At 40.2% G+C, this 27,266-nt stretch overlaps 3 protein-coding genes across 8 annotated transcripts in view; 1 reads left to right on the top strand and 2 right to left on the bottom strand.

The window, feature by feature from the left end:
* The window catches only part of LOC126567961 (5-hydroxytryptamine receptor-like), a 54,375-nt gene extending 45,552 nt beyond the window's left edge, over nt 1-8,823 (top strand). For 2 of the 3 annotated variants that reach the window (XM_050224343.1, XM_050224344.1), the window contains one exon: nt 8,194-8,823. In XM_050224343.1, the coding sequence (XP_050080300.1) occupies nt 8,194-8,823 (630 nt within the window). Of the gene's footprint in view, nt 1-8,118 lie in introns of all 3 variants that reach the window. The other variant, XM_050224345.1, reaches the window with a different exon arrangement.
* LOC126568292 (uncharacterized) overlaps nt 1-27,266 on the bottom strand; it is a 308,783-nt gene that overhangs the window by 230,595 nt on the left and 50,922 nt on the right. The window lies entirely within an intron of this gene.
* The window catches only part of LOC126567823 (solute carrier family 12 member 4), a 486,521-nt gene that overhangs the window by 77,395 nt on the left and 381,860 nt on the right, over nt 1-27,266 (bottom strand). The window lies entirely within an intron of this gene.

Consider the following 27,266-nt stretch of genomic DNA (forward strand, 5'->3'; position numbering starts at 1 on the left):
TCATTTATATATTTTTATTGAGTACATTTTAAAACATTGAGAAGTAAGCAATATTTTCAACAAAAGTAACCAAACGACAGCTTGAAGACTTAAGCATCTCTATTTGAATCTCTTTGTCAAAACGGGTTCCAAATTTTTATATTATTGTTTACTAGAAAGAGTTTGGAACGTTTAACTCCCCAGAGCAATTTAATTTTGGCTGATAAGCAGTTGCAAATTTGACGACTAGCAACCTCTTCCCAAACTGACGTACAGCCTACCCCCGCGGGGAGCAGATTCGATCGGGAAGGGAACTACATTTTACATTCCGCTTAGGGCCTTTGAATGGCCCAACTTTCCACGGCTGTTAAAACAATTAAACTTCATTTTGATGTTACATTATCTCGGGTACTAATGTGCGTCTCTTGTGCCTTTGAGATAATGACTCCTGGACCTGATATGTTTTTATTATCAATTGTTTTGAAAATGAAAATAAACCAGAGACTGCTACTTTTCCAAGCAATTCGTGCCATTTAAAGAGTGTTTTCAAAGCAAAGCTTTATTTCGCTTGTAGAACCAAAATCTGAACGATGCCAATATTAAATCAAATAAACAAATCAGATAAATCTGACATCCGAATGGAAAGCTTTCAAAGCACACCCGTTGAGTAACTGTTCTTGCTTCAGATATGCTTTGCCTGTGCCTGCTCCAAACACTCCCGTACATCTGTGCGCGGAGAGTTCGGCTACCCGGTGCGGTACGATAAGTTCGTGGTTTTCGTTTCGTCGAGTGAAATTTTATCCCATTCCTTGGAAAATGCAAGTGCAAAGTTTTCCTTCAGACACTTGCTCCCGTGCCGTGTTTTGTTCAAGTTTTACAGCATTCAATCGGCATTGATTGGCAAGTGGGCTCGGTTGGGCGTCGGGCGAACGGGTGAGGAACGTCGGAATTAGGTACGGGGGGAACGGGATGAAAATTTTCACCGCTTGCAAAACGATTCGATTTGTTTCTTGATTGAGTTCTATTGTGCCGGCTGTACGCTTGGATTGGATGAAGATGGAAAAAGATGAAGTTTTGACCGAACTCGAAACACACTGCCTTACGCATTGTTACCGCTTGTTCTACATCCTGTCGATGGCAAGCGAGATAGTTTTGGAAAGCATTTTCCGGAAAGAGCTTCTAAGTTTTCGTATTGTTTGAATCGTGGATTGAAAAAGCGAACGGTGTGGTTTGCTGGTGGGCGGGAATGCGAATTGAATTAATTGATGCGGATATAGTTATGCTTTTCCTATTTGAGTAGCTAATTTTGGCGTTTTTTTTTATACATAAGCTTCTCAACACAAGATCGCTTTAGAAATACGTAAAGCTAGTCAAATTATTTACGTTAATTGAACCATTATTTTTAAGACTAAAACTAGTTTTGTTTAGACCTTTATATTTTTAAACTAACAAGTTTTTAGCTGTTTTCGAATATCTGAAGCAATACAGTGAGCCTCCTGGTGCTTTTAAATCTTCATAAGTTCAAAAGAGCATATTAAAGTTGATTGGAAAACTAGAGATAACATTCAAGAGCAATTAATTAAATTAAAAACCCCAACTAAGCTGATGATGATGTAAAGTAATGTACTCATGCTCAACACTATCATCTTGCTATTTCATATAGTAATTAATGTAACTGTTGAATCACACAAGCTGAAAGAATTGATAACGTAGAAGTACGATGCTCTTTTCCCGGAAAAATTGAACTGCTGTCTGCCAGATATTCAAAGTTATTCGACAGATAACTTTTATGGCAGGAAAACAATGGGGGGAACTTTTAAACCCATGTCACTTGGTTCAATCTTCCGAAGCTATACGATATAAAGTTTAGATGAAAGTGCACTTGAACTGGCGACAAGAAATCCGGGAAGCAAGCCAAGAAACTGTATGCTTCACTGTGTACAGTTGAAACAATGCTGAGAATTCTGTGGCAATTCTTCGAAGAATTGTTTGTTAGATAGACAATGTGGTAAAGCGGGTATAAGAAGTTCGTTCCTGCAATTTCAAACTGTGCAATTAGAATTAAAACTTCAAAATCTATGCATTAAGTTTTATGAAATTATTATACATTATTATACATTCACCATTTAAACGCTGGAGCTCTCTCTATATTGGTTCAAATATTCACCTGTGCAGTATGCCAGTAAACTTACACTTGCGGTTATGCAGTATCTGCACAAGGTAGCAACCCGGACAGATGAATGCAGCTGCACAATGCAGAGTTGTTGGGGTTGAGTTCTGCAATTACATACTGCGGCAGGTTGCCCTTCTTTGGTTTTGGTTTGTTATGATTGATGTCCTCAAAGGGGATGTTTTACATGCACAGCGGTTTCTTTGCATAACATTTGCGATTCTGCGACAATGCAGCAAAGAGCCATCATCTTGGAAATAGATAAAAATGGAAGTATCTTACACATGAGTTAATGAAACAAACAATGGAACAAAAAAGTTGTACGTTGAGCATTCCAGAAGTAGAGACGGTTCCTCCGACGTAAGTCTCGTAAGCCCTTAAAAGACTGGCAGACCTAGAAAACGTTTGAGTTTAGTTTATTTTATTATCAAATTGTCAAAATGATGAGCAGATTGCATACATTTGGGCTTTAAACCATGTAGAGTATGTTTTATTATCTATGAACCTTTATATTTCCTTTCTATATGTGATATTCTAGGAACAAATAATCAACTAGCTTGAAAAGACTCATCAGATAGAAAATTTCTGAAAAATTTAATGATTTTAAGTGCGTTTAACCAAATTTCTATTCAATTTTTTTTTAATTTTTTTTTTAACAAAAGTTTGTCAAAATCTTGCGTTATCTCACATTATCTTTGACGCATTTTTCTTATCTCAACATGCATAACTCGCCTCAAAATTTCCAACAAACCACCACACACCAAACTGACATAATAACGATAGAAGCAAGTCATACTAAAATCAGCAAAGTATCATTCATTAAGCTCACCGGCAAGATGAAAAGCTCCGTCGCAAAAAAATGGCCAAGCTAACGAACGTCTCTGGCGCGGGAAACTCTCAAACAATGGCCGAAAAACCCGCCCAACAAAAAGGGACCGATTTTGTACGTAATTTTAAAATTATGTTATCCATAATGCAAAGCGGGGATTCAATAAAAGCGCCATCGCCTTCAATCATAACCATCTTAATTGGCTGTGTATATTTATTGGCCCCCGGGCCGGGCCGGTTTCCAGTCGAGTGACATTTTCGGGCGCGTTCAGGCGCATTCATCCTCGCAGAAAGGAAGATGAGTCTTTTGTGTGTGTGTGTTTGTGTCTGCTATCCGGAGTTTCGGCTCCACTTACCTTGCTTCCTTTCGCAGGTACATTGAATTAAGTTACCACAAAGGCCCATTCATTAAAATGCCAAAAATCTAGCCCGGAAATCAGCGACATGGCACGAAGATTGGCAACATTACCGCATTTAATTCAATCAGGGCTTGCTTGTGACGAACCGGCAGAGCATGTACAGTGCGGCCAGGGAACGTTCTCTACGTTGCCATTCCCAACCCGGGTTGGCTGATGTAAAGGATTCTGAAGTCCTCGCTTTGCAGATGATCTATCCGTTGGGGCTAATGATTTTAGTCTTTGGCTTAATTAATTTTGTGAAAGCTAAGTCTTTTCTGCTAGCTTAATCTCTTTAAAAATTTTGAAAGGTGGAGCTTTCAGTCCGTGAGCTATAGGTTTGGAAAAAAAACAGCAAAAACAAAAGACGTTATTGAACGCCAAATTAATAGGTTTCCGAATTAAATTTTATTTCGAAAGTTTTCAATGGGTTAATTAAATATCTCAAATACAATGATAGATGAGAGCTTTCAACAAAAATTACACGATCGATAAGAGTTATTCGATATTGAGTTACATTAGAGGTTTTTTTCACCAGAAAATATTTGTCAAAATAATCGTAGGTTTTTCGTTCAGTTTTTGTTAGCAAAGACATCAAATAAAGTTTGTTTCATTTGCTGATGAAAACACTCCACGCCAAGTAAAATTTACCGATCAAAAATGTTCGAAAAGGTGCTCAAATTTTAATGGAATGAATACCAACACATTTTTCACCTCAAGTTTCTTTTTGCTGTTGTGAATTTGTGAATTGAAAAACCTCTTAAAAGAACCCACTGTTAGGCAAACAAAACAAAAAAAAAAAAAACATTCCCAAATGGAGCGCTTCAACCACGCATCGCATCGAACATCGAAATGTAATAAATGGATCTTCCATTTGACTGAGCCGTTGCAAATGAATTTCTGCAATGAATAAAATATTTCGCTGCTCCTAAATACAATTAAATGCTTTCGGAAAACATCCAACCATCAACACGCACACGCCCAAACATTCCACAAAACTTGGGTTGTTTTTCTTTTTTTTTATTGCATTTCTGCTCAGCGAGCGTACACAATCGACAACACTTCACCGACGCTTGCTTTTTCCCGGGTAACAGACCCAGGCAGCACCCATTTTACAACATTAAACGAACGTTTTCCACATAAATATGTACGCGTGTCTGGTGCCCGTGGTTGATGGTACCACAATGTTTAACCGTCGATGGTTTCTGCATTTCGAATGGGGCCTATTGGCGGTGAATTTTACTACAATTTCGTTCTTCAGTGGTATGGTCAAATGTTGCATTGGTAAGAATGCAAACAACAAAAAAATAAATAAACGCATTTCAATTATTTAGCATAAAAAACCCTCTCAATCTGGATTCTATCTAGTAATATTTAAAAAATCGTTCAAAATAATCAAAGTGAACAGAAGTTTATTTAACATTTGTTAAATGTTTTAAATCCGTCAGAAGGATGAGGATCTACAAACCATTGAAAGGCCATAGAAGATGCCTTTAATTATTTCTATTTCTACTTGCATAGGCGTGATTGAAATTTCTTAAAGTAATCCTGCTTTTCTCGTTGCGATTAGTTCGTAAAATTTGACTAATTACGCAACATAAGGTACTGTTTAGTTGCTCAATTTATTATTACATAGCACAGGACTAATGTCCCTTTCCAACGAAGCGTGATTCACTTTAATAATAAGTAAGCTCGCTCCATTACATTACACAGATAGGAAAAATTATATCTTCAAACCATTCTTTGAAGCGAACGAATTCCAAACCGCATTTACTACTTTAAGCATTGAAAGCATTGAAACTTCCTCGAAAACCCATTGACCTCAATCAAGTTCATCTGGTTAAACTGTTCCACGCCGGATAAAGTACATAATCGGAATACAAACGAAACCGTAGGGATAACAGATAACGCCAAGCGTCAAGCTTTATCGGCCGTTTGGCCGGAAAATACTTTAAAAGTGTGTGTTCCCTTTAAAGAAAGCAAAAAAAAAACAAAAAAAAAACATGAAGGGTTTAGCCATCTATCAGGTCAGCCGCATTCAAAGGACGTTGGCTTTTGGCAGTTAAAGCAACGCTTTACTGCCGTATCTTCGTTACCGCAGTAAATTACACTGTCTCAAACTCTCATCCAAGCTTGATTGGACGGAGGTTTGCGAAAAAAAAAAACGCGGAGTGTGTGTGTGTGTGTGTGTGTGCGTGTGTGTGTGTGTGTGTGTGTGTGTGGAGAATTCTGTTTCGTGCTCCAGTCTTCCAGCAGCTCCATTTGGCAACGGCAGCCGCTTTTTTTCCACCACATCTCTTTCCGGTTTTTGATGTAACGAAAATTTTTTACTGGAATTGTTTGCGCTCGTCCCATCCAGACGCATGTTGGGTACGGTGGTTGGGTGACGCTTTTCGGCCAACCTATTTTCCACATTCCTGCTGTGTGGAATTTGGTTTTGTGGGACGAACATTGTTCAGCTCAAGTGCGTACACACGTTTTCCGAAAAAAAAAATCCCTTTTTATCAAAATTTCTTTCCTAAACATTGTGCCTCCCGTTATCTAGTACTGTTGAGCGTTGAATTAACACGCACAGCATCTTGAAAATTTGTACCCATTGATTCTAGTTGAAGTGTTTTGATGCACAAAACAAAGCTTTGCAAGCTCAAGATAAGAAAGCGGTGCTTCTTTTCAAGTATCTTTTTTTGTTATCTATAGAAAGACATGACTTTGGCTGACGGTTGAATAAATTTAAAATTGCTTTTGGCGAAAGAGTTTGTTTTTATCCTTTTAACTTTTGCCTATCAGAATCCATGTTTGGTTCTTGAGTTTCCAAGATTCAAGATTAAACAACCCATTTGGTAAACAGAACGCAGGAAGATGCAAAAACTCCGCAAAGATGCCTTTTGTACAAACCTTAGAGGATTTATTTTGAGTTAAATGATGTTTAAAGAGAAATTCTTGCAATTAAAGTTACATTAAATTTGCATTGTTCCAATCATAATTTAGGTTCATTAGTTTTGGATGGTTTGTTTTTCCAAAATGTTCTTAAAATAGAAAAAATCCAATACCTCACTATTGACAGGTAGTGTGGACATTTATTATCGATTAGTTAGCGAAGAAAGTTTAATTTTGAAATAATGTATCATGAATCATGCTTGGAACTTCAAATCCTGTCGTCTAGCTACGTGTGGTGATGAGATATTTGAGCAACATTTTCTCCGTTTTGCACTTTTGGGCGTGAAAGCTTATTCTCAACATAGATGTAAAAGAGATTTTATAAAAATGAGCGGTTATAAATTAAGTACTAAAACATGTTCAGAATCTTTCCAAACGCTCAATTATACAACCTCCGATACAAAGACATCCTAACCTATTTTTTGTACATTTTTAAAGATTGAAAATGCTTTCTTTATTGAACGCACGGCTGAAGTATTGCGAAGACACATAAAAATGCATTTAAATTGCACACTGTTGGAGGCTGGTTTTTAAGAAATAGCACCATTTAGGTTGCTACTATTGGTTTAAGCACCATTGGTTTAGCACCCTAAATGGTGCTAAAAATTACCAAAATAACCAATGGTGTTTAGAAACAGCACCATTAGTTTTTAAGAAATAGCACCAACTTCAATTGTGCGAAAAACTGATTAAATTTTTGAATAGAAATATGCTCAAAACCTAATATTTTTATTCGTAAAACCTCAATTGCACTTGAGTTTAATCATGTTTTAGAATTCATAAAGACATTTATAAATAAAAGTGTCAAGTTTCGGACGATCTCCGGACAATCTTCCGGGAGGGACATCAACAATAAAGATACGGGTTAGCAATAAAGGGTTCTAATTTGTTGCCGCTTTGAACGTTTCCGAGAATGAGACGTCACCCTTTGGTCCCTTTTTGCCCTCGTTTATTAATTCTCTCAGTATAAAACGCCATTTATCGGTAACACAAACCAATAGTGAGTCAGAACAGAACTGTTTCAATCAGACAGAAAATATAATAACTTGAAAAGAGGCCTCATTTCTCATCCAATTTTACCTCATTAATTTTTCATAGTTTTTTGCATGTTAGATTACGTATCGATGTATCAGTGTTAAGAGCATGATGTGTATCTATTTTGCTTTGTAAACAAGCAAAATCAAACTTTCATTCAGCTCGATAGTGACGCACAGGAAAGAAATGCATTACTCAAAACAAAATGCATTTAGCATTCTCAGCTCACAGCACACACATTTCAATCACCACACAAATCTTTGCTCCTTTGAAATGCTTCTGCCTCATCCATCTTTCTGCGCATTTGCTTTGCTTCGTGTGTTTGAAGGTGTTTGAATCTCTAGCCCCCCCTATACACCTTGACCACCTTGAAGATCACCCCCGATTTGCTCGTTTTGGCTTCGTTCGTAGTGTACGCTTTAACACACATCAGCAGCTTCCGACTGTTTTTGCCGTCACATCTGAAAGTGCGTGCCCCCAAGCATGCCCGTCCAAGAGCACCAGACCTACACCACCCACACACACACACACACCTCTTTTCCGGCTCTTTTCTTACCTGACCTATCCCTTGTTTTTTTCCAATCCGTTTCCGTTCCCGTTTGCTTGCTGTTTTTCTTTTCGTTTTTCGTGTGATTTGTTAGTATCACTTCTGTTTTCGGTGGTGCTGTTGTCGTTTTCTTTGCGCTTTTTGTGGCGATTTCCTGTTAAGTTTCCTCTAGATAAGTCCCACTTCAAACGTGCGTATATATTGTATACGTGCCCCATTGTTATTAGGCTGCTCAGACCCATCCCGAACCTTTGGCAAAAGCTTCCTGTATGGCACTAACATCGATTGGTTTCCGCTGGAAGGTAACTGCGACGCAGACGGCGAGCGGCGGCGGTATGATAGCGAACGTGGCCGGCGGTTCGGGCGGTATCGCGGCGGCGGTCGTCGCCGTGATCGGGCGACCCCTGCCCACGATCAGCGAAACGACGACCGCCTTCACGAACGTTTCCTCCGCCAACACGAGCCCGGAGAAGGGTTCACTCGGGAACGGCATCGAGCGGGACCGGATCGAGATCGATCCGCCGACGGCGGACATCTCGATGGCCTACCCGTCCGGCAACCAGGCGTCCTGCTCGTCCACCCGCCCGCCCGGCTCGGCCGGGCTTGCCTCGCGCAAGAAGACTCAGTCGTCGACCGATTCGAAGCGCGAGCGGAAGGCCGCCAAAACGCTAGCCATCATTACCGGCGCGTTCGTGTGCTGCTGGCTGCCGTTCTTCATCATCGCGATCCTGCTGCCGACCTGCACGACCTGCAACATCAGCCCACTGATAACGAGCGTCTGCCTGTGGCTCGGTTACTTCAACTCGACGCTCAACCCGATCATCTACACCATCTTCAGTCCGGAGTTTCGGCACGCATTCAAGCGCATCCTTTGCGGGCGAAGGTACAGCTTGCGGCGGACGCGGAACCTCGGCGTGCGGCACATGCGATAGGTCGAGGCGTGATTTGAATCAGGCGTGGCTGCCCCGTTCTGGATGGGAAACATCGGCCTGCCCGCTGCTGCAGTTGCAACAGGGAATGGTGCTTAGTAAGCGGTGTACTTAGTGACTATTCTTAGATACCTAGCGAACACACCACCATACCACCAACATGTTATTGTGCGTGTATGTATGCGTGTGGGTGTGTGTGTGAGTGTGAGTGTACTTTGTGAATGTTTTACTAAGTGTGATCTATATAGTACAATAGTAAACGACGGCGGGATCGTAATCGTCAGTGTTGGAGGTGACAGGCACCTGTCAGCCTCGTGTAAATAGTGCAAACGAAGAAGGGGACAAACTGTACAACTCCTGTCGGACAGTCGGATAGGAAACGCATCACACATTCACAGAAACGGGATAAGCGAAAGCAACGCGTGCACGCCGCAATGGATGGGTTTCCCAACTCCCAGCTCCAAAGCTTCGTACCGCGTTGTTTCGCTTCTTAGGAGATATAGTTGACGTCGTTTGTTTATTAAGAAGGTGTAGTCTGTATTATCCGGTGTTTAGTCCCGACCGGGCTTCGGGAATGTGGAAAGGTCTAGAATAGCAAACGTCGGTTTGAGATCGAAGGATAAGTTGATCAACCATCCTAGCGCCGTTTAGAGTTTAAGAAGAAGTGGAGAGCTGTTTTAGTTCTAGTTCGAATACACGAATGCTCTGTAAAAAAAGGGTTGAAAAGCAAAATCAAAACTGTACAATCATGTCCACTAGATTTGTTGAATAGTGTTGCGAAAGTTGGTTAGAAAATTACGTGCAACTGCTGTCCCACAAACTCACGTCATTGAAAATCCGGCAAACTAAGCAAAGTCCTACTTTCTTGGGGTTACATTTTCAGACAACTGAATGCTTTGGAGCTATTCCTTGAAATATAACTACATGGAGAATGATTGTTTCGATTTTATTATATGCTAATACTAACAGTGAGTTAATTTTTCGTTTCAAAAAATCTTTTCTTATCCTGTTAAATCTGCTAGAAAAGTCCAGCAGATCAACGTTGCAAAAAAAAAAAAACGGGGAAACAAGAAACTCTTCGCTTGGCATGAAAATGCAAGAAACGTCAACTTATACGGGCCAATAAAACGAGCACGAGCGTAAAATGAGTGCGTATTTACTGACTTGCAGGCACGCGTGCAAGATGAGTCGTCGGTTTTCGGATTTTCATATCTCCGCCTTTGGGGCCAACGGTGGCAGCTTACTTACGATTTACACTTACACGCCCAGCTGAACAGTGAAATGTTAATTTTTAATGCATCACGTGAGATGAAAGTCTAACTGTTGGATTTACGATAGACACGCGCACATCGCACACATGTACGCTTGGTGATAGTACACAGATAAAGGGCGTATTTTTGTTGAACCGTTGGCTGTGTTGTTTTTGCCGTATGACGTCATGAACATGGATGCCAACGTTCTTTTGCCAAAGAAACACTTGGTGTTTTATTTTTGCTTACTTCACGTTGGTGGCCAACGGATTGAGGTGGCTGACGATTTTTAATTCTAGTTAGTGGAACATTTTTATGACAACCATCCCTTCGTGACATTTTTTTTAATCAATCTGTGCTTTGGTTTTCAATTTTAAGAAATACATATTCCAATTATTTGAAGGCATATTAAAATTCCCAAATTTGATGGGTTTTTCTAAATGAATTTTAAAAAAGTAACTCAGAATAATACTTGTTCCAAACATTTACGCCCAATGAATAAATTATTTGATATTTGATTGCGCTTAAAATATACAACTTGGTCGTAATTACGAAATAAATAAAACATATTTTCGTCATTACAGTTACTATTCCTACAGAGGAACGATCCTACTAGTTAAAATTATCCTCAATTGACAGGTTGGTGATGATTTTATTTTTTATCGTTGCTCAGGATTATAAGTTTATTGGTTTTGGTTAAATCATCAGCTAATATCGACATTTTTTTCGCATAAAAAGCGCAGCCTAGGTCTGTGTAATTGATCACATTCTACTTCACTAAATATTTCCTTAGGAAATCAACCACTTCCGGAAAACACTCCTTATTCTTTATGCCCAAGTTCCGCGCAAGTCATAAATTAAATAGATTTTTAGGTTTATTTAGGCACTCTTTGCCTATAACTCTCTCTCTCTCTCACTCAATTTTTATTCATTTACAGATAACCCACAAGCTTCACTTCAAGGTGTTTACTTAAAAAATTGTGTTCACCACATAACAGATAGTGTGTTGAAGAAAATTCAATGACGAAAACATTGATGTCTTCCACGTGCTTATGCTGGAGTTTTTACACTGGTGGAATGATCAGATACAGAATCGATGGCTGATAGCAATAAAAGTAATTGGTAAAGTAGCATCCAATTAAATAAGCCCAGAAGGTTTATTGATGCAATATAGAACTACTCTCGAGATATTTCAATTGACTTGATCGTTTGGTTACTTGTAGCAGCTCTAAAGCTCGTAACACCACACCCGTCTTGAAGAGTGATTGCTTAAATCAAGCTTAAATTTTATCCCAGCGCACATCAAATTTTGAAACAATTTCAATTCAAAACAATTTACCTAATCAAGCACAACTCTAACCAATCAAGTAAATTTAGAATTAAATTGAAAATTTAGTACTGTGCAGCTTCGTCTCAATCTATTTGCCTTGTGCTATTCAAAAAGAAAAAGAGAACTTCAAAACCTTAACTTTCAATTGGAATTGATTGAAATCGAAAATTGTTTTCACTTGTTAAAACAAATTTGACACTGAAGAAACGCTTTCGTTACGGTGTACACTGTTTGGCCAAATTTAAATATTGCTCTTTCACTTCCTTCCGTACATACTCATGATAAGAATCTTCTTCAACATATGCACACAGTGATGTGAGTTGTCTTTTAATCGATTAGAAAGCCTAAATCACCCAATGGTAAGTGTATTGCCAAGAGAGAGAGACGAGGTTATGTCGATACATAAAACAGCTCCCTTTGTGTTCAAGCACGTACCCTTACTCCTGTTCACGTCAGTTTGCAAGTGATTGCCACTAATCAATCCGATTTAGAACCGGCAAGGGTAAAGCTGGTGACTGACGAACCCTTCGACTGGGAGTTTTTCGACCCGAATCTTAATTCGCTTTGTCTACCTTTCGTACGAAACTTTATATCCCCATGCTTCAACGTCCCTTTTGTGACACATAATCCCTACCATACACACATTCATGCAAAAGGGTAGCTGGAAATAAACAATCCTCTCCGGGGTCAATATGTAAAGTTTATTCAATGGATTCGGAAAACTGGGCGAAGGTGTCATTAGGGTAGTCTTGGAAATTTCTGTTTGAATTGCAACCACTATCGATCCTTTGGGCACAAGATGAAAGCTATCTTTGCTCTGCTGCAACCCAAAGCCGAGCGAAGTCACAACGTCGCTCCATACTGTTCGTCTCATTGGAATCATTATCATTTTTCCAACATGAAAGCTACACTTGCCGGCATTGGGTTCCGGTTTCCCAGCAAAAGCGAAGGCAATGCGACACCTTCAGACCGATTGTCTTGACTTACGAAAGCGGGACACTAATCCTACCCAAAGTCGGTTGAGACTTACCGTAGGATTTACACTTCAGGTTTAACCATACCAATGTCACCGCAGATGTCAAATCTTATCCTATTTCTTCCGATTTACCCACACACACGCACACACACACCTTATCCTTTCGATGTAGGCTTTTGTGGGTTGAATTCCAACCGTACAAAAGAGCTACTACACGATCTGCTCACCCACCGAAAACCCCACAGCCTGGTTCCGGTGTGGTTAAGGGAAGGTGACAAGAGACACAATGGGTTTGTGCGTCATTCAAGATAGATGGCTGCATTCTTGAGATTTTTCCTATCCGGATAATGACAGCTTCGAGAATCGAGTACCGAAAACAGGCGTGCGGGATGGGATTGTTAATTCTGCTATATTTGGAGCTGATTTGGTTCGATGAAAAGAAACACTATTCATTCGAACATTATGGCACGGCGGCGTGTATTGTCGATGTGTCAATGGAGCATTTCTCACTTATTAAATAGTGATTTGCTTATTTTTGAACGTAAAAGTTATTGATTTTACTATGTTTTCTGTCATAAACAACAAGAACTTTCCTTAAGGGGGAAAAAATATTAATGTCTTCTATCAATATTTTGGCGAAACCAATACTGCAAAGAAATTATCTTAAAACAATTTTCTTCTTAACGCTCCAACGTGTCCTACTATCAAAACAAATAATCAACAACTAATACATCATTACTATTTCATCATCCTACTCAGGCAACGATCCATCCTATTTCAAAACATTATAGCCACTTGTCAACGAGACAACAGCTTCTATCACACAAAACGATAGCTGAAAATCAGATCCCGACCTGAGCTTACCAGGGATTGACTTGAGGCCGTTTCGTTCTTTTCCAAATCTTATCACGTTTCAATTCGTGCCTATTAAAAAGCAAATCGTATACCGGATCGTATCCTCTCTCACACACCAACACAAGCTTGCCCCACATGCTCACATACGGACGCAAAGAAAAGAGCTTTCAGATCCGTCTGATGCTCAACCTTTTTTTTTTTTTGTTTAGATTTCATTCGTTCCAAATCAAACAGGTCCTTGGGCAATAATGGAGCATAAAACGGAATGACTTAGCTGGACTTTTTTCGCACAATGTTATGAACCTTTTTTAGTTGTCTTTTTTTTTAAAGGGGCTTCTTGGTACAATTCGTTTCCTTGTTTTGTGCTGTTGTTTTTATTCTAGACAGGATTTAATTTAAACCTCATCAAAGAAATTTAATCTTCAGTTCAAAATCAAAATCAATGTTGGCGATACTGAATTGAATTTGTGCTGCTATGTCAAAAGAAATTATGGTCGAATTTATCATCACGCAGTTGTAAAATAATATTCAATCTCACTTGAAACACTTCACCTCGTTCTTAGTGTAAATGATTTACTTATGTAATTTTTAATTGCTTTTCGCATCCATTCTTGAATGGAATAGAAAAGAAAATAAACGAACTCCAACACAACCCTCGTTCGTACGCTGTCAGTTCCAAGCTAACTGCATCAATTATTCTTACGCCCGCAACAGGACGCAGCAAACAGAAGCGGACGGATGAATACCATTTTTCCCATACGCTCAATCAGTTATAAATTATCCTAACAAAGCTAAACTGACCGTTAACTGCCACCCGCTACTGCTACGCTTGCACGACCGTCTTCATCCGTCTCGGAACGAAGTATTATCCTTGGACAGTGCGCCTAATGGACTGCATTGCTGCGTCTTCCTTGTACAACTTTCCTGTAGTGGCCTGATGCTGCTGCTGCCTGCGATGCTGGGACGCCATTAAATCTTCCCTACGTTCATTTGTGTTCGGTAACGCGGCCCAGGTAAATCACTTCATCCATGATCCGTGAAACCATTTTCCTCTCCTGTATTTTACCGCACGGTACCTTCCAGCGGGCGGCGCACCTTTATTTTTATCCCTTAGTCAGCTTCGTTTGCCGCTTCGGTTAACGGATCCGGGGGCCTTTGCTTTTGCTGGATTCGGATTCGGGAGCTTTTGTGTGCAATTTATTTGGGATTGATATTGTCAGGTTGATTGGTCGCAGTGAACCATTTATTAATAATCGAGATGGAATTATGAAAAGTATTGGTATCTGACCGATTTCGGACGATAATCCGAACTGCATGGAGGCGCCCGGTGTTTCAGGGGTTCTAATGGAGACGCCTGGTTGTTTATGATTTGCTTGTTTTTTTGCAAAATAAAATATGATACTTTATTTTGCTCATATTTTTTTGGAAACCTAAGCTATGTTTCAAGCGGATTCTTTCGGCAAAAAGGTCATCAATGGCTGACGGATCCATGACGACCTTGAAATATTGTCAGAAGCAAGAAACACGCAGCTTGCTTTTTCCGGCTCTCTTGTATACAATTGGCTATAATTGCTTCTGCCGGTGACAATGTTTCATTTCATTGTGCAACCATCAAGTATCCTGTTCATTGCGTTACAGCCGATTTAATAATTTATTCAATCAGCATTAGAACTTTATTTAAACGTGTATTAATTTATTTGTTTTGAGAAATATTGGGTTTCGTTCGTACTCCAAATAGTTCAACTCGTTTTTGCTTCGAAATACTGCACCCAAATAAGGAGCCAGCCAGTGGAGCATTCAGGAAGCGAACCAGCAACCAAGGATGTGGTTTTCTCACCTGATCAACCACTTTGCCTGATGAACACCACTTTGATAAATGAATTTTATCCACTGTTCCACTCCTCAACCACTCCAAAACTACACGCCCTCCACACATCCGCACAGCAAATTGTGCTTTGTGTTCGATACGGAGCTACGTAAACCCTTTACGTAGACCGAGTTTCACCACAACTGAACAGGGTCGCTTGCAAGTCGCTTGACTTTATTTAACACTACCAACACTAGCCTTCGACGTTGAACGTCCAACAGTTCCGGAACAGGCTTGCGCAAAAAGTTCTTCCAGCTCGTTGCCCTTTGCCAGTCGGGAAGGTGTAAACTTTCTACTTTCTTCGTCCATTAATAATGGCCGTGCGGTGGAGCTGAGGTACTGGAAGGACGGAGGGTACCAGCAAGCGGTGCAACGCAACCTGTTGATTCGAGGCTTGCCAGACGTTGATTTGTGCTGCAAGCCATTTATTTTGCGCTGCAGTGAGCAAACGGTTCGGGTGGGGTGATAATTTTCCTTCCTTCGGTTTTGTTTGGTGTTGTGGGTTGAAGGTGGTTTCCTAATTTTATGGCAACGAAGAGAAGCTAGTAATATATTGTTTTGCTTCGTTCATATGACGTTACACAATTTTCTCGTATTTAAAATATGTACTTATCTACTTGCTTAGCCTTTGAAATGAAATAACCTTTTGTATGTTGTCATTATTTCGCAATGTTCATTTAAAATGAAGGCAGTTGGATGTCCCAAGAAATTACAAATTATTGCCTAATAAACATTAAGCAAAGTTATAACCACATACTAATTATTTTAATTATTAAAAACTACTCCATCAAGCGCTCTCTACCACCGTACTTCCTCCGTTCTTCTACGATGCCATAAAACCCTACCGTACAAAAAAGGTTCCTAATCCGTTCAACAAACAATTAAATTCTTCACACGAATCCCATTTTCCCGCTGGACCCATGGCTTGCGTAAAAGTAATGCTGTCTAAGTTATAAAGCAAATAAAACTTTACTTTACTCGCACCAAAGGAACCCACAGACCTGAGCCATACAAAAGTAAAAAAAAAAACTACAAAAAGTAAAAGCAACCTCCCGACACACGTAATCACATGCACATACACACTAGCAAAGAGAGAGAGAGTGACATAAAAAAGAAAGAGGAAAAAAACTTTAAAACTTTTGTAACGATACGGGTGTTAGAGTTAGTGGTGTACGGGGAATTTAGCTAGCGAAAAAAAATATGCAAAAATACAAAACGAAACACAAGAGTATGTGAAACATAATACCACAAACACATACATGTGTGAGACACACACACACACATCACTTCCCTTGTGTTTGAGTGTCTGTTTTGTCTAATAAGGCAATTGACAAATTTCACACTGTAAAACGGTGTGTACACATAAGCACACTTAGAATGCCTCACAATGAGGTGAGTTACGAGCGAGGACGAAAGAGTGGTGGGAGGCGGAAGGGGGCGGTGAGAAGTGTCCCTTGTACAGCGGGGTACTATGTACATAATGTGAAAGTAAACACCACTCACCCGGCCCGAACACCCGGCAAAGTGTCACCGGTTGTATGGTGATGATGTGCCCCAGTCCACGGTTCATGTTTACACATTTGAAGCAGCGTGTTGAAGTGTAGCGCGTTGTTTACCGCATGACATTTGCGGCTTTGGGGCACAAATATTTCTCGAACCCCTTAAGCACCGCCACCCGACCTCCACCATCATCATCGATGTGTCAACTTATTAGCTGTGTCGCGTTGTGTTTGGCCACCAAAAGACAATCTCAGTTGCTATTTTAAGTAGGGTTAATGTAATTAGAGGTATATAATATAGGAGGCGGGAAATAAGTAAAAATAAAATAAACAATTATTCTTTTTGACCCTACTACAAAGCTACCCGATCGAGCTTCACCCGTTATGCTCATTTTCCGCCACGTGTATTGCCTAACGGCCAGTAAACTTTATAACAAAAGCAATCGAAAAAAGGGGAACAACCACACGCACATCCGGCCGAAGTAAAACGGTTCCACTGCCTTGAACGTTTGCCGTTTGATTCGTCACGAAAAAAATCACATTTTTCCCACCGTGCGTCAGCTCGTGCGCTTGCTTCTGTGTTTCCCCTTTTTGTAACACTCCCCGTGTACCACCGGTGTAGATTGGCAAGTGAGCGAACGACTGATACCGATGGCCGGTGCTTGATAACACAATTATTTACACGATTGTGCTGACGATTGTCCTACATGTGTGTGCGTGAGCTGAGAAAGCTGTGAAGAAAAAAAAAACCCCGTGAGAAAAAAACAGGTAAGGACAAACAACGAAAGTGAAACGTTCAGTAAGAAGAATGTTTGTTTCTTTCCTTTTTTGTCCTTGCTTTGTCTACCCCAAAAGAAAGAAAAAATAAACAAATGCTGTACGCCTCTCCAGCCTCTCCCACACGTGATGGAACAAAGCGCAACTGAACCCACCGAACTGAATAGCAAGATTTTTCCAATTTTAAAGCCAAAATCTTGACCAACATTAAACCTCCCCGTGATCGTGTTCGCTTGTGTCGTCAACCACCGGCAAATGAGCCCAAAATGTGATTTTCCATTCGTGCCACGCGAGAAACGTTACACGGCACGTGACGTTGCTGCTCCGGTTGGGAAAAACAGTGAAGGACGAACGAACCATTTTCTGCCAGCGCAAAAGGCGAAACCCATTTCATCTACCCAAGAGCTGTAATTAACACGCGGGTCCACATTTCAAGGCACAGCCGCGCGTAAATAACTAATCTTCTTCTTTCGGTACGTTGGATGGATGGTTTACCGGCAGCCGTAAGCGGCAAGCATGGTCATCCACACAGTGTGCTCATTACCTATCATTATCGTTAGCCTGCAAGCCGGAGGAAACCCGCACCAAGCAAAGGTGGAAAATCGTCGTTGTCTTTCGAGTGCGCTTATCAGTGCTGCTCCGCAAAATCGGTAAATGAGCTCTCCACGTGGCGCTCGATCGAAGTCGCTTTGGTAGTCGTGGTGCAGAGGAATGATGTTTTATTTTGCCACGATTTGCTCATTTATTTCACACCGCCTGTACCCTTCTTCGCCAAACACCTTCGCACTCGCAAAAAAAACACTGATAAACAAATGCTTGTCGTTGTGTTTTCGGACGATGTGAAACGGTTAGGGTAGTATTGGACGAACCAAAAAAAAAAAGTAGCACAAAAGCACACAACCACAAGTGAACGCTGAGCCCTCCGAGTGAGCAATGAGCCAAACGCCGTCTGGTCCCAATGGTCACCTCGTTAAGAATAATAGCCAAAAGCTCATGCCCCGCCCTGGGAAATGGGTTCTGACAGATTGTTTTGTTGTTTCGCTCCTTTTTCTGCGGTGCAATGACCTGCTTTCACCTGACCGACTCGAAAGCTCGATCTGTCGGTACAGATTTTTGTACCGCGAGGTCATCCCATTTTTTTTATGGCGAAGGCGAAGAAAAATGAGGTCAAAGGTGTCGGATAAGAATGAGCGTTAATCCCTGTACGATGACTTTCAAGAAGCTGATCTACACATGGAACCTTTTTGTGTTTGTAAATACGGTTGTAGTAGTAATCCGACATTTTTTAATAATGTCGCTAAATGCATATAAATATATTTTTATACTGTAGGTAGAACAATAGGGTATGTTGACCTCTTCAAGAAGTACACTTTCCGGCAAGCGAGCAGCGTTTATCTGCTCGATGTGATAGAAACTCTTTAGACAAAGCAAAGTGTGGCAACGTCAACTACGACAAACAAAAAACACAAATACACACAAACACACCCACCCATAAACTAATTGCGTCCTAATCTGTGGTTGTAATGAACGGTTGGAAGTTACGGTGTTGTGAGCGCCAAATCTGATCCACTCCCAATTACGCACGTCCTTGATTAATTTCTGCAGATGACTGTTTCCGCTCTTTCACCCGACCATTTGCATGCCAGGCACTGTACCACATGCACAGAATAGTGAGCTCGCGTGCGTTTGAACGATTGCGTACTGCCCACGTGGCTACACCTCATGTGGGGACGTGCTGCTACCGAAACAGTGAGGAATTATTTAAATTTTAACACACAACCATAGCCGACCTGTGGCAGCAGACACGTGCTTTGCATAACTTTGCCATACCGGCACATGAACTCACACGCTCGCTTGAAGTGTGAGGAATGTTCGATTGAAGGCACATTCCTTAATAGATTGCGATCGTGGTAGGGTAGTCTTTGAAGATTTGCAATAGTGTTTGCAAAGTCACAATTGTGGCATCAGATTACGCGCCTAGATGTATGCCATTATGCTATAATAATTTTGAATTAAAATTAAATTATTTACGTAAGCTTTATTTTTTTAGATAATACACGTTGTCTTCGTCACAAATACTTATTAAATTAGCTAATTCCATAGCTAAATGCATTATCAACAAAAAGTGACAAAAAATTACTCATAAATAAGCCCGTATCGACTAAATGTGATATTTTTTTCAAAATTGTTCTCAACCTTTTTCCCGTGAATTTTCTATAAGATTTTGTTCTCAAAAGCTCAAAAGCTCTGTATTGAAAAAGGTTATCACGGTTTGCTCAGCTTTTGTGGCCCTGAGCCTCATGATTTATGAACTATCTTTACTTGATTCGGCGATTGACTCGATCATTTCAATTCCATGAAATATAACATTTGAAATGATTAGCTTAACATCGATGGCGTACGATAAAACCTCAAAAATATACCCAAGCAAGCCATGTACACGCCCAACAGTATGCAAATTATTTAGTTCTCTATAATTCGTTTTATAAAATTTTTCTTACATTTTAATTGCATTACATATAAGGTGCTCTGACACGGTTTTATTAAGGAGACCTAACCAATGTAAATTTTACCTACTCGCTAAACGTTTTTGCTTCATTCAAGCTTTTAAGGCAAATTATAAGCTAAATAACATACCAAACAATTGAAATGATTCCTCAAAAGCTTGGCTCCTACTAAAAAAAAGTTTTACTTAATTAGTACTCAGAGTGAGTGCGCCTTAAGAAAGGATTTTTATTTTACATTATTTTTGTGTTGAACACTGTTTCTCAGAGCGTCATAAGTCGATTCTTTAGATTCAGTAAAAAATTTAAAACATCATCGAGTTGTTTTGATGGTGGCTACCCGTAATCTAACACATAAATGTGTTTGAAATAATAAAACCTACAAAAGAAATTAAGGAAGAAGTGTGCGTAGGTCTTCTTTATCCTTGCCACGGCACCAAACGCTCACTCAATTGTTTTCATTTTTTTTCCTTATCTACCAATCTAAGAATTTTCCTTTCACTAACGTGTACAAGCATACATCCACACCCGCTCAGTAGAAACGGGCAAAGTTTTACTTCATTAGCAACCGGAAAGCACCGTACACGGATTGTTTTCACCACCATCCATTGACGATTTCATCTTATCCGTGTTAATTTGCTCCATCTAATCCCGTGGCTCATTTGTTACGGCGCCGGCTGTAAGCCGGCTGTCGAGACACACCATCCCGAGAAAACCCATATCGATGGCGACCATCGTCGAACCGATTCACACACGTGTGAATTCCGAAAAGTTTCACCAAATCAATACTCTACCGCTTGCTCGGCGGCTCCCGCGGTGGTGGTTTTGCTTTTCTTTTCTGGAAAATTTGCCCCTTCCTTCCCGCTTTATCAGTTCACCGACTGTCGAACCGGCTCGAGTAATTCACACTTCCTTTCCGAGCGAAAAATACACTCCTCGGGGTGACATTAGTTCCCATTCACTGATTTGCCATGCGTGGAAATGAATCCTTCCTTCTCGGGCGGGTAGCTGATGATGCTTCGAGCCATCCGTATGGTGAAGAGGATCCGGCAAACTGGCAAGAAAAACGGATACACGAACTCAGAAACATTATATGCCTGGTGGATTTGGGTTGTGTTTCGGGATTGGCGTGGACGGTTGGAGGTGGTGAGTGCTAAAAACAAACACACCGCAGACATAATCCTTCGAAACGGTTCAAGTTCGGCACCATAATTTGTCATATCACAAATCATCCTCGTCTCGGCTCATTGTCATCGCTTCCCTTGATCCTCGACAACCCGCGAGGACACGGGCTTCATAAACAAGTCTTCGATCCCCCGCCAACCAAACATGCCTCAAAGAAACACTAAGAAACACTCAACACAGTTGCCGATGGCATCCAATTTCATAGAGGAATCCGAAATCCACACCACACACACACCCCCAAAAAACCCGGCGCACAGCAAAAGAAGTGAAAATAATCTTAAATTAATGAGAATCTTCAGCCTGGTAAAAGGAAAGGCACAGTTCCGCGTATGGATTCGATCTGTTAATCGTACCGTGCCACCGGATTGTGACGCACCGGAACCGGAAACGTACCGGGATGGGACGGGGTGCATTGTTTTTCTTTTCATTTTTTTGCACAACAATCTTTGTCAGCGTCATCGCTTACAGCACGGGAAGGCAATAAAGAAGAGCAGTCAATATCGTACGAACGGTTTCGCATGTGCTCCAACAATTGACGGTGTACAGCCCGGGAAACGAACGTAGGAAAAGAGCATTGAAAATACGGATTGCTTTCATTTCTCTGCCCGCACCGTCTGATGTTGACAGGATTTCTTGTATTTTGTTTTCTCGTACCGGCCTTTCTGTAACACAACCTTTTGCTATACGGTGAGCTTTTTCATTGGGCATTCAAGGGAAGGAAAAACGACACCCATTCTCTTATAGGTTCAATTTTGATTCATCAAAAGAAACACGGAGGAGGGAAGGAGAAACGGGGTGGGATATTTTTTTCGTTACAACTGTTGGTTGCGGGAAGGCGCATACACGGTGCAGGGTAAAGCGATACGCAGAAAGGATATTAACCTTCGTTCGATTAGTGAGCCAGAGAGCAGATCAAAGTAACCGCAGCTGAGGAGGGCAAAAGCAAAGGCGGCACCGTGTACACCGGGTTCGCTTTATACTTTGACATTTGAGTGACTTTGCCACAAATCGATTGTGGTGGTGCTGCTGCTGCTGGGATGGAAAAAGTGGTTCGAAAAGAGGGACGTTAAAAAAAAGGGAGAGAGAGAGAGAGAGAGAAAAGCTTCATAAACTCGATCAAGCGGCGGAGATAAATTTTGGAGCTTTTATTACTTGCATCCTGGTCCTGGTTTTTATTTTTGTATCGTTTTTTTCCTCCTAAAAAAAGGGAAAAATTGTCAACAGTGTTGTAATAGAGTGTATTGCTATAGTTCATCGTTATCAAATTACTATTGGTGCGCCTAAAAGTATGCAAAAAATATTTCATTTCAAGCTTGACATGTTTTTACTTCAAATTGGGTAGTTATCAACAATAGTTTGTTGTTTTTTGGCTATTCTAAAGGACTGATTGAATTTGAATTATGATACAAACATAAATTATAATTTTTTTAAATTTATTTATTTTTTGTTTGACGGTGTGCCCCTTATTGTCAAACTATTTTTATTTTATTTATTTCCCATATGACGGCTCTTTGCCGTACGGCCATACAAATAAAACAAGTGCAAAAAGAAAACAAAAACTTTCCAAAATATCTGAATCTATGTATGTATTTTGTAATAACGCTCAGTAAAATATTTTTCGCTTTTTTGCAAGGCTTAAAACAGGCTTTAGGCTACATAATTTGCATACTTTTAGGCGACATGAAATTTTATTATAACCAACCAAATTTCAAGTTTACAAATACCATACTTCTACGCAAATAATTTTATATCAGTGATAAAAAATCATTTGTTATAAGATAAATTTTCCACCTTTCGTTGCACCTTGAATGGAAAATGCGGCATTGTCTCCCCACCGGAATGTCTCCTACTCCACTGTAAGCCCCCTCCGCATTGTTACGCTTCTCAACCAGCTGGGGTATTTTTGCATTAAATTCATCAAAACATTATAACATTCCGGTACGCGTGTACTTCGGTCTCGAGATGTTCTACTAGTCTTTCCTTCACCCTCTCTTTATCATTCTCCCTCCTTTCGAGGTGCCGTGTAAATAATTTCATTTGAAAAAAAAAACACATATAAATACCCAAAGGGAACTCGCCACGAACGCGTTATGCGTTTTTTCGTGTCGCTGTGTCGTTTCATTTTCAGAAAATGAAGAGATTTTTGAAAGTCTTCCCTGGTAAGCTATAGTATCGCCCAGAATGAGCAGGGCATTGTGTCTTTTGTGTGCTCTCTTTTATCGTGTATGATAAAATATTTTCGCAAACCTTCGAGTAAACAGTGTTGCTTTCCTCGAAAAACATTCTTTTTCATAATCTCTCGTTCAAAGGGAAGAAGAAGGGAAAAAGTAAGCTCCTTGACGAGTCAAGCACTGAAGCTTTATGAATAATATTGTTCAATGTGTGATGAATTGAAAATGAAAAATTTTTCATATTCATTATTTAAATTAAATCATTAGCTGTCTGAGACCGCATCAGAGGACGGTTGTCATCTTCACGACTTACACAGGCAGCCATTAACGTGCGAATGAATGTATTGATCCACAGTCTCAAATTAAAACTCCTCCTTTTTCTTGCTCACAATGAATGGGGACAAAGCACAACATTACATCAGCAGTATTTTAACATGTAGAACACATTTTGATGGCTTGCAAACCCATGATCTTGATCTTATCTGCAACCAACCTGTTGTTCGGTGGTCCTTTTTTTGCGATCACCACCGAAGAGAAGAATTTCCATGAAGAAAAAATTAAATCACATCGTGCCACATTCCACAGCAGAAAACAACCGCCAACGAGGTTGGTTGCGAAAAGGGACGCAATATATTCAATTTAATGGATGAGTTACCGTGTTGGCCTATCGATGATGAAAAGCAGTGGTTGCAGCGAGGATTGGCGAGGATTTATGTAAGAGGAAGTTAATTTAAATTTCCCTTCTATGCGAGTCGTTTTTTGGTTTACAAATTTTTCTGTAAGGAAATTTTTCCATAGCAAGGAGCAGCCAATAAAGTGGTTTCTGGGCGAATTTTTTTGGCATTCTCTCTATGTCTTTCTGTGGAGTGTGTGTGTTTTTTCTTCAAATTAGTCCATGCATACACATCAACGCATCATTTAACTTTCTTTGCGTACTTAACCTTGTTAACAGGTTTTGATAAGTTCGTACACGGGCAGGGAAAACCTTGACTAGAAAAAGCATCAACTGAGACTTTTTTGCGCTTACAAAACATGTTCGAAGCTTGTCACGTGCACACGTGTGTGATGGTGAAGCTAACTTTTCTGGCTGGGCTTCATTTTATTTAAAAAAAAAAACACACCCAAAACGTACTTCAATATTAAGTTGTTTGTTTTTTGAAGATTGATGATTGTGAATTTTTAAAAACAAGGACCACAAGGAACTTTCGAGATATGTTAAAGAAATGATACAACAATGTAAATGAAAAAGCAAACCATGCTTCCACTTCAAAAATCTCCCCAACCAAGCGATGATTCTTTCTCGCATTTTATAGCACAAACGATGGCTACGGTTGGTTTTGTGCCGGTTGAGACACCACCCAGCCTTCGGCAAATAGCAGGACAGAGCTTTCGAAAGAAGATAGCCCACACCAAAATGCTCCCGCTCCCGAGGAAAGGGATTAGATTCGAAACTTCGCAGATCAAAGCACGGTTTACCTGGTACCATTTCGTTCGCTCGCCCCAAATGTGTCTTGCCCACCGTTGGAATGTCGCAAAGCCATCGCGCATTTTTACAGTGGTCTATTTTGAGCCACCCAGCAAATTCCAAGAATTGAAACAGTCCCACTGAAGCGGTTAAGTCTCGTTGCTGGTGGAGTTTTTGGGCAGCACACTCACATACAAAAACCCCCATACAGGTGCCATTGTTCGGCGGAAGTTTGCTTTCAATTTAATTTTATTTTCCCGAAGCTGATGACTAAATGGAAGCACTGACAGTGTGTCGTAAGAAGTATTATAAAGAGGATTATAAACAAGAAGAAAAGTTCAGTCCATTACAGGTTAGTAATGGTTACATAGTTACAAACGTGTTGGGAGTTTTAAAAATGGTAAATGTTTATCAAAATAAACGAATTCGTTTATATTTAAAAGTTATAATATAATTATATTAAGAGCAATATTTTTTTAACCGATTCGAGGAATTTAAAATTTAAAATATTTTTACATCTCTAACTTACAGCTATTTTTCACGTGTTTTCTTTAGGTTCATCGCATAACTGTTTCATACAAGAAAACCACGTAAAATAAAACACTTAAACCATGATAGCCTCTTTGATGGAAAATATTTCCCTTTCAAATCAATATCCTAAAGTCTACAAACAAATGTTAGCGAAATAAATCACCTCTACCATAACTCAGCCAATAATTTTTAATATTGATATTGTATGACGCTGATATGATTAATTTCCACGCTGCTCCGCGCTTTCAAACAATCGGAAATGAAATCATTTACACAAACATACCTACGCACACCCACAAACCCTTAACCTTCACCTTCTTCAGCCAAACTGCAGCCAAATGGAATTGGACGGAATGGCGCATTTTTGGGGCGAAATTGCACAACCGGCACACAAAGCGGGCTGTCGCTGTCGGTTGTTCGTCTAATTCATCATACCGAAAATGTTGTTTGTTCGTTATGGTGCCTGTTTGCGAAAAGAGCAAACGAGCAAACGAACCGATCGGTACGTCAAGAAATCAGAATAAGAGAAAAAGCTCCGACCGGTCAAAAATTGTACTTCTTCTCCTGTGCGATTTCACCGGTCGAAATTGATACGGAAAAGTGAAATATTCACCCAGCCACGAAACGAAATATTAATCTTGCCATTTCAAAAACGCTACGTAGCGAGAAGACGAGCAGAAAAACTCACCAACACGTGCTTAAGATTTAGCGTGTATTTTGCATAACAAAACCGTCAAACATCACCGGTACGGGCGGTCGCATTTCGCAACGATAGCAATCTTTTCCATCAAATCATACGCCCTCACAATGGTTACGAAGAAAGCATAAAGTATGCAAAATCAAACCAAAGCATTCTCAGCCTGGCACGAGCAACAATAAATTCAGGTGCCCCGCGTGCAACGCACATTTATTTTTCAAATGAAATTGGCCCTACCGTGACCAATTGCTGGCTGAGAACAAGCTGAATTGAAATTATGCGCAGCATCGTTATCTTGAATAACGGACGATGTGGATAAAAAAGCATTGATTCGCCATCGCAAATGAGCATCTTGCTAATGCACACATTCAATTATCATGGAACAAAAAAATGCAAAAAGGCTCCATTTTTGTTTTAATATTAAGCTAACTTTCAATTTTGTACTCCACATTGCAGACTTTCAGGAGCTTAAAGAAAAAACGCCCCAAAGTATGCAATTTGCATTCAATTTTTCACGTTCAACTCAAATGCGCCCAAAAGTATGCATTTTACATTCGCTGCATACTGTTTAGCTCGTAAATCAGAAGGTTTCTGTGCAAAACAAGCTGGCCTGTCATGAGTTTCCACTGAAAAGCGAATCCTCGGCTCGTGTCAAACGTCCATCGATACGACACCTTGCACCATACAACTGTCAACCTTTGCGTTTCCAGTTCTGCATCCAACACGAAACTCAACCTAACAGCCAGCTGGTGTACAACAAGCAGTTTTCAGCCGTCGTTGTTCTATACCGGCTTTCAAATCATATAGTCATTTGATCGCTTCTTGCACAAGAAGAAATTCTTTTCATAGTTGTCTGAAAATGAAACCCGATGCCCATGGACCAATTGTTACGTTTGCATATATCCGTTAGCAACCAAAGAATATACTCAACGTGTAGATACAGTGCTAAAAGAACAACTGATTTAATATTTCCTCTCACCAAACGTACCCAAAACTGGCAGCCCCTTTCGTCTACTAGGAAACATAGGGCGACGAAAAGAGAACACACTTTCCAACAAAACAAAAAGAGCTTCTATCTTGTAGCCAACGCGAACTGTTATCTATATCCTGTTACACTATAACGTGCCTTTTGGTTTTTGCTCTTTCTAGTGGTGATAGTCTACCCAAAGCATTGCCTCTTTTGCCATAAATCATGCCACTGTTTGGCCATCGCACGTCCGGCAGCAAACTGAGTACTTAATTGAAACTGGAAACAGTGTGTTCCATTTATGCCAACTGTACGTTAATTTACCCCTCACTTTGTTGTACTATCCGAGGTAATTTATAGCTGGCATAGCTG

This window comes from Anopheles maculipalpis, chromosome 2RL (assembly GCF_943734695.1).
Source record: "Anopheles maculipalpis chromosome 2RL, idAnoMacuDA_375_x, whole genome shotgun sequence".
Classification (NCBI taxonomy): Eukaryota; Metazoa; Arthropoda; class Insecta; order Diptera; family Culicidae; genus Anopheles; species Anopheles maculipalpis.